The sequence below is a fragment of the Petromyzon marinus genome, chromosome 66 (genome assembly GCF_048934315.1).
Source record: "Petromyzon marinus isolate PM22_M1 ecotype Great Lakes invasive population chromosome 66, UKy_Petmar_22M1.pri1.0, whole genome shotgun sequence".
Lineage (NCBI taxonomy): Eukaryota > Metazoa > Chordata > Hyperoartia > Petromyzontiformes > Petromyzontidae > Petromyzon > Petromyzon marinus.
Genome location: NC_133732.1, coordinates 3624837 through 3636872, shown reverse-complemented (window position 1 = coordinate 3636872; position 12036 = coordinate 3624837). Strand labels below are relative to the sequence as shown.

The window sequence follows — 12036 nt, the reverse complement described above, 5'->3', positions numbered from 1 at the left end:
ATTTCAATGCTAAATTCTCCTGTTTGATTTGTACTAAGTGCCTCGGTGAATGTGTATGCTCTGACTTCAACGTAACTATTTCTGTAGCAGTTACAAGCGAATCACTCAGCCATTTCAATGCTAAATTCTATGCTAATCCCATTATCAAGGGGTGCCTCTGCGGATGTGTATGCCTTAATTTAGCTATTTCAATGCTAAATTCTATGCTAATTCCTTTTAACAATGGGTGCCTCTGCGGATGTGTATGCTTTAACTTTTAACATAGCTATTTCTGTGACCAGTCACAAGCTAATCATTCAGCCATTTCAATGCTAAATTTTATGCTAATTCCTTCGTCAAGGCTCTTTGTTCCTCTCACACAGCTTAAAAAGCCGTGATCTGAACGTGGCTCTCTCACTCCAGCGCTGTCCTACCAGACAGTCTCGCTCCCTTCACCTGATGAAGGCCGCTTGTGTTGTGGCCGAAACGTCGTGAGAATATTATTGTGTTATTTTATTTTATCAATTTATTATTTTATTCTCATTCTACGTGACTTTACCGAAAGAACCAAAGAAGATGAATCATTGCAGTCACGAAAGCTTTAAATCGAAATTTAACCGCCTCTACGGGGAGGGATTCCACACATCCTTAAGATCATTCAACAGACTTCGGGATAAGAAGGCTCAACTAATCGAGTCTCTCACCTTTCTGAAGAGATGCCGCGACTCTAAGGTAATACCAACCGCATTTACACTAACCTCTGCTGTTGCAACTTCTCTCAATGCAAAACGAATTCTAGCTAGAACTAGCTTCGCTCTTATCTCGGAAAAAATCAGACTTACACGCACCGAACTCGATCAGTTAGACAAGACACTCTACAAATCACACTTAAAATTGACAGCAACAATGTCTACATCGGATTGGGAACATGTAGACAATATGACTACCTCTTCGGCTGCCACTATGTCGAACAAATGTAGGGACAATTTGATTTCCAAATTCAATCACCTCTCCAGCAAAAAATCGGATCCACACACCGAAAAGATAGACGTCAACAAAGTCGTAATTAATCGCAGTAACAGTTCCATTTCTGATGGTCTGAAATCCGTTTTAGCTAAAGGTCTAAACTTTGCTGTCACACCGAGACACTTACCGGTTAATGATATCATTGCCAATGTCGACGTTGCACTCAAGGGCTTGAGTCACATCTCTGCAGACGTAGCAAGATCTGAAATCGCTGCAACCCTCAAAAACGCTAAGTTGCCACCTAGCAACATCAGCAAAGACGAACGTTTTGAATTATCTCAATTAAAAAAGAGGGATGATATTGTCGTTCTCTCAGCCGACAAAGGCAATGCCACTGTCATCATGGACAAAACAGAATATAACAACAAAATTCAAGAACTACTCAACGATGGCAGCTATACAAAAATAAAAAGAGACCCCACCAACAGCCTGGTCACCAAAACGAACAAAATTATCTCTGATTCAACAGCATTAATTGATGAGAACAAACAGTTCTTGTTGAAACCCTCTGCTGCCAGACCACCAAGATTATATGGCCTTCCAAAGATACACAAAGAAGATACACCCCTTCGTCCCATCGTCTCTACTATCAGCTCCCCCACCTACAAACTGGCACGTTTTCTGGCTGATATACTGCGACCTTTCACTGGAAAAACCACCTCTGCGGTACTAAATTCTACTCACCTGGTATCGACAATCAAAGACATTTCCCTGTCCCCAAACGACCTGCTTGTCAGTTTTGATGTGGTGTCCTTGTTCACCAAAGTCCCGGTACCTGACACCATCGCTATCATTGAAGACCTGGTTCATCAAGGACTGCATACTGATGTACCCCCCCTGGTGAGACATTGCTTAACCAACACATACTTCACCTGGAATGGAACTTTCTACAAACAAACTGAGGGCACCCCAATGGGCTCCCCCCTATCTCCGGTTGTAGCCAACGTATTCATGGAAAAATTTGAAACTGACGCCATCCAGACTGCCACTCTACGCCCGACCTTATGGAAGAGGTACGTTGATGACACCTTTGTCATCTGGCCACATGGCCAGCCTGCTCTAGACCAATTCCGCGACCACATCAATTCCATACACCCAGCCATCAGATTTACCATGGAGGTCGAAAAAGATGGCAAACTACCCTTTCTGGATGTCTTAATTAAAAGGAGACATGATGGTTCAATGAGCCACTCTGTCTACAGGAAAGCTACCCATACAGATGCTTACTTGAAACCGGATTCCCACCACCATCCATCCCAGAAGAACTGCCTCATCAAGACTCTATACCATAGAGCCCAATGCATTTCCGACCAGGAACACATTACCAGTGAACTCAAGCACGTACACCAGGCTCTCAGGGCTAATGGCTACTCCGACTACACAATCCGCAAAGCCATCACTCCAGTCATGAAGAAGGATCCTCTTGTGGAGCCACTCAAAACCATCACCTTACCCTACATTGCAGGGGTCACTAAAAAGATCTCCAAAATCCTGAATAAACACAAGATCCAGGTCCGATTCAACACAGTACACAAAATCCGTGATTTAGTTCCATCTGTAAAAGATGCTCTTCCAGACATACAGTACCCGGGCGTTTACAAACTAAAGTGCATCTGTGGTAGTAGCTACATTGGAGAAACCAAAAGACATATCTCGGACCGCATCCGCGAACATAAAGCAGACTTGAAACACGGTAAGACGAACTCCTCTGCCGTGGCAGATCACTGTTACAATTCAGTGGGCTCACATGACATTGACTTCTCCAAGACGGAGGTTCTTTGCAAACCAACTGGCTACCATGAGAGATTCGTTCATGAGGCCATTCACATATACAAGCACAGAGACAATTTCAACCGAGAAGATGGATTCAGGCTTAGTAACCACTGGAAAGATGTGTTAAATCATTTCTGTTCTTAATTAATTGTAATTTTACGATGACCTTCAGACCGCAGCTCTTTCGCCAGCATTGCCTCTTAATACCTCTCACACCACGGTTAATGGTATGGTTTACAACATGGAGTATACTAGGGCTTCGCAGCTGTCTCTCTCCCCCTCCTCTGTTCCGACCATGGACGAACTCGTCCGTCTGAACGGGGCCCGTAGCTATCCGTGGTACGGAAATTTGAGGGTAAGAATCCACCCATTTTTTCGCCATATAGCATTGTGATATATAACGACTTATGGTTGGTAGCTTAGCTGATTGGAGAATATAGAGTTTATTGATAACATGAAGGTAATTTATATTTTAGTTTTTATTGGTTCACTATATAGTACTGTGAATAGCTCAGATGTGTAGTCATTTCTGTGACCAGTCACTAGCAAATCACCCAGTTATTTCAATGCTAAATTCGCCTAGTTATTTCAATGCTAAATTCTCCTGTTTGATTTGTACTAAGTGCCTCGGTGAATGTGTATGCTCTGACTTCAACGTAACTATTTCTGTAGCAGTTACAAGCGAATCACTCAGCCATTTCAATGCTAAATTCTATGCTAATCCCATTATCAAGGGGTGCCTCTGCGGATGTGTATGCCTTAATTTAGCTATTTCAATGCTAAATTCTATGCTAATTCCTTTTAACAATGGGTGCCTCTGCGGATGTGTATGCTTTAACTTTTAACATAGCTATTTCTGTGACCAGTCACAAGCTAATCATTCAGCCATTTCAATGCTAAATTTTATGCTAATTCCTTCGTCAAGGCTCTTTGTTCCTCTCACACAGCTTAAAAAGCCGTGATCTGAACGTGGCTCTCTCACTCCAGCGCTGTCCTACCAGACAGTCTCGCTCCCTTCACCTGATGAAGGCCGCTTGTGTTGTGGCCGAAACGTCGTGAGAATATTATTGTGTTATTTTATTTTATCAATTTATTATTTTATTCTCATTCTACGTGACTTTACCGAAAGAACCAAAGAAGATGAATCATTGCAGTCACGAAAGCTTTAAATCGAAATTTAACCGCCTCTACGGGGAGGGATTCCACACATCCTTAAGATCATTCAACAGACTTCGGGATAAGAAGGCTCAACTAATCGAGTCTCTCACCTTTCTGAAGAGATGCCGCGACTCTAAGGTAATACCAACCGCATTTACACTAACCTCTGCTGTTGCAACTTCTCTCAATGCAAAACGAATTCTAGCTAGAACTAGCTTCGCTCTTATCTCGGAAAAAATCAGACTTACACGCACCGAACTCGATCAGTTAGACAAGACACTCTACAAATCACACTTAAAATTGACAGCAACAATGTCTACATCGGATTGGGAACATGTAGACAATATGACTACCTCTTCGGCTGCCACTATGTCGAACAAATGTAGGGACAATTTGATTTCCAAATTCAATCACCTCTCCAGCAAAAAATCGGATCCACACACCGAAAAGATAGACGTCAACAAAGTCGTAATTAATCGCAGTAACAGTTCCATTTCTGATGGTCTGAAATCCGTTTTAGCTAAAGGTCTAAACTTTGCTGTCACACCGAGACACTTACCGGTTAATGATATCATTGCCAATGTCGACGTTGCACTCAAGGGCTTGAGTCACATCTCTGCAGACGTAGCAAGATCTGAAATCGCTGCAACCCTCAAAAACGCTAAGTTGCCACCTAGCAACATCAGCAAAGACGAACGTTTTGAATTATCTCAATTAAAAAAGAGGGATGATATTGTCGTTCTCTCAGCCGACAAAGGCAATGCCACTGTCATCATGGACAAAACAGAATATAACAACAAAATTCAAGAACTACTCAACGATGGCAGCTATACAAAAATAAAAAGAGACCCCACCAACAGCCTGGTCACCAAAACGAACAAAATTATCTCTGATTCAACAGCATTAATTGATGAGAACAAACAGTTCTTGTTGAAACCCTCTGCTGCCAGACCACCAAGATTATATGGCCTTCCAAAGATACACAAAGAAGATACACCCCTTCGTCCCATCGTCTCTACTATCAGCTCCCCCACCTACAAACTGGCACGTTTTCTGGCTGATATACTGCGACCTTTCACTGGAAAAACCACCTCTGCGGTACTAAATTCTACTCACCTGGTATCGACAATCAAAGACATTTCCCTGTCCCCAAACGACCTGCTTGTCAGTTTTGATGTGGTGTCCTTGTTCACCAAAGTCCCGGTACCTGACACCATCGCTATCATTGAAGACCTGGTTCATCAAGGACTGCATACTGATGTACCCCCCCTGGTGAGACATTGCTTAACCAACACATACTTCACCTGGAATGGAACTTTCTACAAACAAACTGAGGGCACCCCAATGGGCTCCCCCCTATCTCCGGTTGTAGCCAACGTATTCATGGAAAAATTTGAAACTGACGCCATCCAGACTGCCACTCTACGCCCGACCTTATGGAAGAGGTACGTTGATGACACCTTTGTCATCTGGCCACATGGCCAGCCTGCTCTAGACCAATTCCGCGACCACATCAATTCCATACACCCAGCCATCAGATTTACCATGGAGGTCGAAAAAGATGGCAAACTACCCTTTCTGGATGTCTTAATTAAAAGGAGACATGATGGTTCAATGAGCCACTCTGTCTACAGGAAAGCTACCCATACAGATGCTTACTTGAAACCGGATTCCCACCACCATCCATCCCAGAAGAACTGCCTCATCAAGACTCTATACCATAGAGCCCAATGCATTTCCGACCAGGAACACATTACCAGTGAACTCAAGCACGTACACCAGGCTCTCAGGGCTAATGGCTACTCCGACTACACAATCCGCAAAGCCATCACTCCAGTCATGAAGAAGGATCCTCTTGTGGAGCCACTCAAAACCATCACCTTACCCTACATTGCAGGGGTCACTAAAAAGATCTCCAAAATCCTGAATAAACACAAGATCCAGGTCCGATTCAACACAGTACACAAAATCCGTGATTTAGTTCCATCTGTAAAAGATGCTCTTCCAGACATACAGTACCCGGGCGTTTACAAACTAAAGTGCATCTGTGGTAGTAGCTACATTGGAGAAACCAAAAGACATATCTCGGACCGCATCCGCGAACATAAAGCAGACTTGAAACACGGTAAGACGAACTCCTCTGCCGTGGCAGATCACTGTTACAATTCAGTGGGCTCACATGACATTGACTTCTCCAAGACGGAGGTTCTTTGCAAACCAACTGGCTACCATGAGAGATTCGTTCATGAGGCCATTCACATATACAAGCACAGAGACAATTTCAACCGAGAAGATGGATTCAGGCTTAGTAACCACTGGAAAGATGTGTTAAATCATTTCTGTTCTTAATTAATTGTAATTTTACGATGACCCTCAGACCGCAGCTCTTTCGCCAGCATTGCCTCTTAATACCTCTCACACCACGGTTAATGGTATGGTTTACAACATGGAGTATACTAGGGCTTCGCAGCTGTCTCTCTCCCCCTCCTCTGTTCCGACCATGGACGAACTCGTCCGTCTGAACGGGGCCCGTAGCTATCCGTGGTACGGAAATTTGAGGGTAAGAATCCACCCATTTTTTCGCCATATAGCATTGTGATATATAACGACTTATGGTTGGTAGCTTAGCTGATTGGAGAATATAGAGTTTATTGATAACATGAAGGTAATTTATATTTTAGTTTTTATTGGTTCACTATATAGTACTGTGAATAGCTCAGATGTGTAGTCATTTCTGTGACCAGTCACTAGCAAATCACCCAGTTATTTCAATGCTAAATTCGCCTAGTTATTTCAATGCTAAATTCTCCTGTTTGATTTGTACTAAGTGCCTCGGTGAATGTGTATGCTCTGACTTCAACGTAACTATTTCTGTAGCAGTTACAAGCGAATCACTCAGCCATTTCAATGCTAAATTCTATGCTAATCCCATTATCAAGGGGTGCCTCTGCGGATGTGTATGCCTTAATTTAGCTATTTCAATGCTAAATTCTATGCTAATTCCTTTTAACAATGGGTGCCTCTGCGGATGTGTATGCTTTAACTTTTAACATAGCTATTTCTGTGACCAGTCACAAGCTAATCATTCAGCCATTTCAATGCTAAATTTTATGCTAATTCCTTCGTCAAGGCTCTTTGTTCCTCTCACACAGCTTAAAAAGCCGTGATCTGAACGTGGCTCTCTCACTCCAGCGCTGTCCTACCAGACAGTCTCGCTCCCTTCACCTGATGAAGGCCGCTTGTGTTGTGGCCGAAACGTCGTGAGAATATTATTGTGTTATTTTATTTTATCAATTTATTATTTTATTCTCATTCTACGTGACTTTACCGAAAGAACCAAAGAAGTTGTCCCATAGTGTTGTACCGTAGCGTTGTACTGTAGTGTTGTACCGTAGTGTTGTACTGTAGTGTTGTACCGTAGTGTTGTACCGTAGTGTTGTACTGTAGTGAGTGTACCGTAGTGTTGTACTGTAGCGCTGTACCGTAGCGTTGTACCATAGTGTTGTACCGTAGTGTTGTACTGTAGTGTTGTACTGTAGTGCTGTACTGTGGCGTTGTACCGTAGTGTTGTACCGTAGCGTTGTACTGTAGTGCAGTACTGTGGCGTTGTACTGTAGTGTTGTACTGTACTGTAGTGTTGTACCGTAGTGTTTTACCGTAGTGTTGTACCGTAGTGTTGTACTGTACCGTAGTGTTGTACCGTAGTGTTGTACCGTAGCGCTGTACCGTAGTGTTGTACTGTAGCGCTGTACCGTAGTGTTGTACCGTAGTGTTGTACCGTGGTGTTGTACCGTGGTGTTGTACCGTGGTGTTGTACCGTAGTGTTGTACCGTAGCGTTGTACCGTAGCGTTGTACCGTAGTGTTGTACTATAGCGTTGTACCGTAGTGTTGTACCGTAGTGTTGTCCCGTAGTGTTGTACCGTAGCACTGTACTGTAGTGCTGTACCGTAGTGTTGTACTGTAGTGTTGTACCGTAGTGTTGTACCGTAGTGTTGTACCGTAGCGTTGTACTGTAATGTTGTACCATAGTGTTGTACCGTGGTGTTGTACCGTAGTGTTGTACCGTAGTGTTGTACCGTAGCATTGTATCGTAGCGTTGTACCATAGTGTTTTACCGTAGTGTTGTACCGTAGCGTTGTACCGTAGGGTTGTACCGTAGTGTTGTACCATAGTGTTGTGCTGTAGTGTTGTACCGTACTGTAGTGTTGTACCATAGTGTTGTACCGTAGTGTTATACCGTAGTGTTGTCCCGTAGTGTTGTACCGTAGTGTTGTACTGTAGTGTTGTACCATAGTGTTGTACTGTAGTGTTGTACCATAGTGTTGTCCCGTAGTGTTGTACCGTAGTGTTGTACCGTAGTGTTGTACCGTGGTATTGTACCGTAGTGTTGTACCATAGTGTTGTACTGTAGTGTTGTACCGTACTGTAGTGTTGTACCATAGTGTTGTACCGTAGTGTTATACCGTAGTGTTGTCCCGTAGTGTTGTACCGTAGCGTTGTACCGTAGTGTTGTACTGTAGTGTTGTACCGTAGTGTTGTACTGTGGTGTTGTACCGTAGTATTGTACCGTAGTGTTGTACCGTAGTGTTGTACCGTAGCGTTGTACCGTAGTGTTGTACCGTAGTGTTGTACCGTAGTGTTGTACCGTAGCGTTGTACCGTAGCGTTGTACCGTAGTGTTGTACCGTACTGTAGTGTTGTACCATAGTGTTGTACCGTAGTGTTGTACCGTAGTGTTGTCCCGTAGTGTTGTACCGTAGCGTTGTACTGTAGTGTTGTACCGTAGTGTTGTACTGTAGTGTTGTACCGTAGTGTTGTACCGTAGTGTTGTATCGTAGTGAGTGTACCGTAGTGCTGTACTGTGGTGTTGTACCGTAGTGTTTGTACCGTAGCGTTGTACTGTAGTGCTGTACTGTGGCGTTGTACCTTAGCGTTGTACCGTAGTGTTGTACCGTAGTGTTGTACCGTAGCGCTGTACCATAGCGCTGTACCGTAGTGTTGTACCGTAGCGCTGTACCGTAGTGTTGTCCCGTAGTGTTGTACCATAGTGTTGTCCCGTAGTGTTGTACCGTGGTGTTGTACCATGGTGTTGTACCGTAGCGTTGTACCGTAGCGTTGTACCGTAGCGTTGTACCATAGCGTTGTACCGTAGCGTTGTACCGTAGCGTTGTACTGTAGTGTTGTACTGTAGTGTTGTACTGTAGTGTTGTACCGTAGTGTTGTACCGTGGTGTTGTACCGTGGCGTTGTACCGTAGCGTTGTACCGTAGCGTTGTACCGTAGTGTTGTACCATAGTGTTGTACTGTAGTGTTGTACCATAGTGTTGTACTGTAGTGTTGTACCGTAGTGTTGTACTGTAGTGTTGTACCGTAGTGTTTTACCGTAGTGTTGTACCGTAGTGTTGTACTGTACCGTAGTGTTGTACCGTAGTGTTGTACCGTAGCGCTGTACCGTAGCGCTGTACCGTAGTGTTGTACCGTAGCGCTGTACCGTAGTGTTGTACCGTAGTGTTGTACCATAGTGTTGTCCCGTAGTGTTGTACCGTGGTGTTGTACCATGGTGTTGTACCGTAGCGTTGTACCGTAGCGTTGTACCGTAGCGTTGTACCGTAGCATTGTACTGTAGCGTTGTACTGTAGTGTTGTACTGTAGTGTTGTACTGTAGTGTTGTACCGTGGTGTTGTACCGTGGTGTTGTACCGTAGCGTTGTACCGTAGCGTTGTACCGTAGCGTTGTACCGTAGCGTTGTACTGTAGCGTTGTACTGTAGTGTTGTACTGTAGTGTTGTACCGTGGTGTTGTACCGTGGTGTTGTACCGTAGCGTTGTACCGTAGCGTTGTACTGTAGCGTTGTACCGTAGTGTTGTACCGTAGTGTTGTACTGTAGTGTTGTACCGTACTGTAGTGTTGTACCATAGTGTTGTACTGTAGTGTTGTACCGTAGTGTTGTCCCGTAGTGTTGTACCGTAGTGTTGTACCGTGGTGTTGTACCGTGGTGTTGTACCGTGGTGTTGTACCGTGGTGTTGTACCGTGGTGTTGTACCGTAGTGTTGTACCGTAGTGTTGTACCGTGGTGTTGTACCGTGGTGTTGTACCGTGGTGTTGTACCGTGGTGTTGTACCGTAGTGTTGTACCGTAGTGCTGTACCGTAGTGTTGTACTGTACCGTAGTACTGTACAGTAGTGTTGTACCGTAGTGCTGTACTCTACCGTAGTGCTGTAGTGTTGTACTGTAGTGTTGTACTGTACTGTACTGTAGTGTTGTACTGTACCGCGGCGCCCGCTTGCCCGTGCCGCAGGATCCACCCTCGCTACAAGCAGGCGGTGGCGTCCCGCTTGGTGCGCGGGGCCCTCGCCGTGGCCTACGGTGACACCGGCGGCACCGGCGGCACCGGCGGCACCGGTGGGGGCGTCGTCTTCCAGGGCCCCTTCCCGGAGGCGGCGGCGCCGGAGCTGCTCCACGGCGGCCGCCGCCCGGCCCTGGGGCTGCTCTACTCACAGCGCCTCGTCAGGCGCAGCGGGGGGCGGGGGGACTTCCAGGTCAGAGGTCGCGGGGGTGGGGCGGGGGGACTTCCAGGTCAGAGGTCGCGGGGGTGGGGCGGGGGGACTTCCAGGTCAGAGGTCGCGGGGGTGGGGGGCGAGGGGACTTCCAGGTCAGAGGTCGCAGGGGGGGAGGGACTTCCAGGTCAGAGGTCGCGGGGGGGAGGGGACTTCCAGGTCAGAGGTCGCGGGGGTGGGGGGGGTGAGGGGGCGAGGGGACTTCCAGGTCAGAGGTCGCAGGGGGGGAGGGACTTCCAGGTCAGAGGTCGCGGGGGGCGAGGGGACTTCTAGGTCAGAGGTCGTGGGGGGGAGGGGACTTCCAGGTCAGAGGTCGCAGGGGTGGGAGGGAGGGGACTTCCAGGTCAGAGGTCGCAGGGGTGGGGGGGAGATGGGACTTCCAGGTCAGAGGTCGCGGGGGTGGGGGAGGGACTTCCAGGTCAGAGGTCGCGGGGGGAGGGGGCGAGGGGACTTCCAGGTCAGAGGTCGCGGGGGGGGAGGGACTTCCAGGTCAGAGGTCGCGGGGGGCGAGGGGACTTCTAGGTCAGAGGTCGCGGGGGTGGGGGGGAGGGGACTTCTAGGTCAGAGGTCGCGGGGGGGGCGAGGGGACTTCCAGGTCAGAGGTCGCGGGGGTGGCGGGCGAGGGAACTTCCAGGTCAGAGGTCGCGGGGGGGAGGGACTTCCAGGTCAGAGGTCACGGGGGGGGACTTCCAGGTCAGAGGTCGCGGGGGTGGGGGGAGGGGACTTCCCGGTCAGAGGTCGCGGGGGTAGAGGGGCGAGGGGACTTCCAGGTCAGAGGTCGCGGGTGGGGGAGGGGACTTCCAGGTCAGAGGTCGCGGGGGTGGGGGCGAGGGGACTTCCAGGTCAGAGGTCACGGGGGTAGGGTTGGGGGGTGGGGGCGCGAAGACTTCCAGGTCAGAGGTCGCGCCATGACCACTCTCCCCCTCCCTCTCCCCCCACCCACCCCCCCCCCCCCCCCCCAGATCTACTGCACCCACTCCGATGTCGGCGACCTCCTGGACCCCAGCACCAACTCCACCGCCGGCAAATGGCTCCCGGCCCCGGTGCTGCTGGTGAGGGACTACCGCCTCTCCCTGGACGTCGGCGCCTGCGTCGGCGCTGGGGCCGTGAGGGCGGTCCGCTACGCGTGGGCAGACTGGCCCTGCGAGCTCCACGCCTGCGCCCTCTACGGCGAGGCGCCGGCCTCCCTGCCCGCGCCGCCGTTCCTGCTGCCGCTCGGCAACGACGGCACCGGGAAGTACGGCGAGCCGGGCCGGTGACGCCGGGCGTGACGCGGCGGCGGTGGTGGTGGTGGTGGAGGTGGAGGTGGTGGTGGTGGTGGAGGTGGTGGAGGTGGTGGTGGTGGTGGTGGAGGTGGTGGTGGTGGTGGTGGAGGGGGTGGTGGTGGAGGTGATAGAGGTGGTGGTTTAGGTGGTGATGGTGTTGGTGGTGGAGGTGGTGGTGGTTGTGGTGGAGGTGGAGGTGGTGGAGGTGGTGGTGGTGGAGGTGGTGGTGGTGGAGGTGGTGGTGGTGGTGGTGGTGGAGGAGGTGGTGGTGGTGGTGGAG

The 12036-nt window shown here is 48.4% G+C and overlaps 1 protein-coding gene across 1 annotated transcript in view; it reads left to right on the top strand.

The window, feature by feature from the left end:
- Nucleotides 1-11803, top strand: part of LOC116957904 (sialate O-acetylesterase-like) — a 68904-nt gene extending 57101 nt beyond the window's left edge. Inside the window, exons 10-11 of the mRNA XM_076054428.1 lie at nt 10233-10473; nt 11454-11803. Of these exons, the coding sequence (XP_075910543.1) occupies nt 10233-10473; nt 11454-11750 (538 nt within the window). The 3' untranslated portion in view covers nt 11751-11803. The remainder of the gene's footprint in view (nt 1-10232; nt 10474-11453) is intronic.
- Nucleotides 11804-12036: the final 233 nt, after the last annotated feature.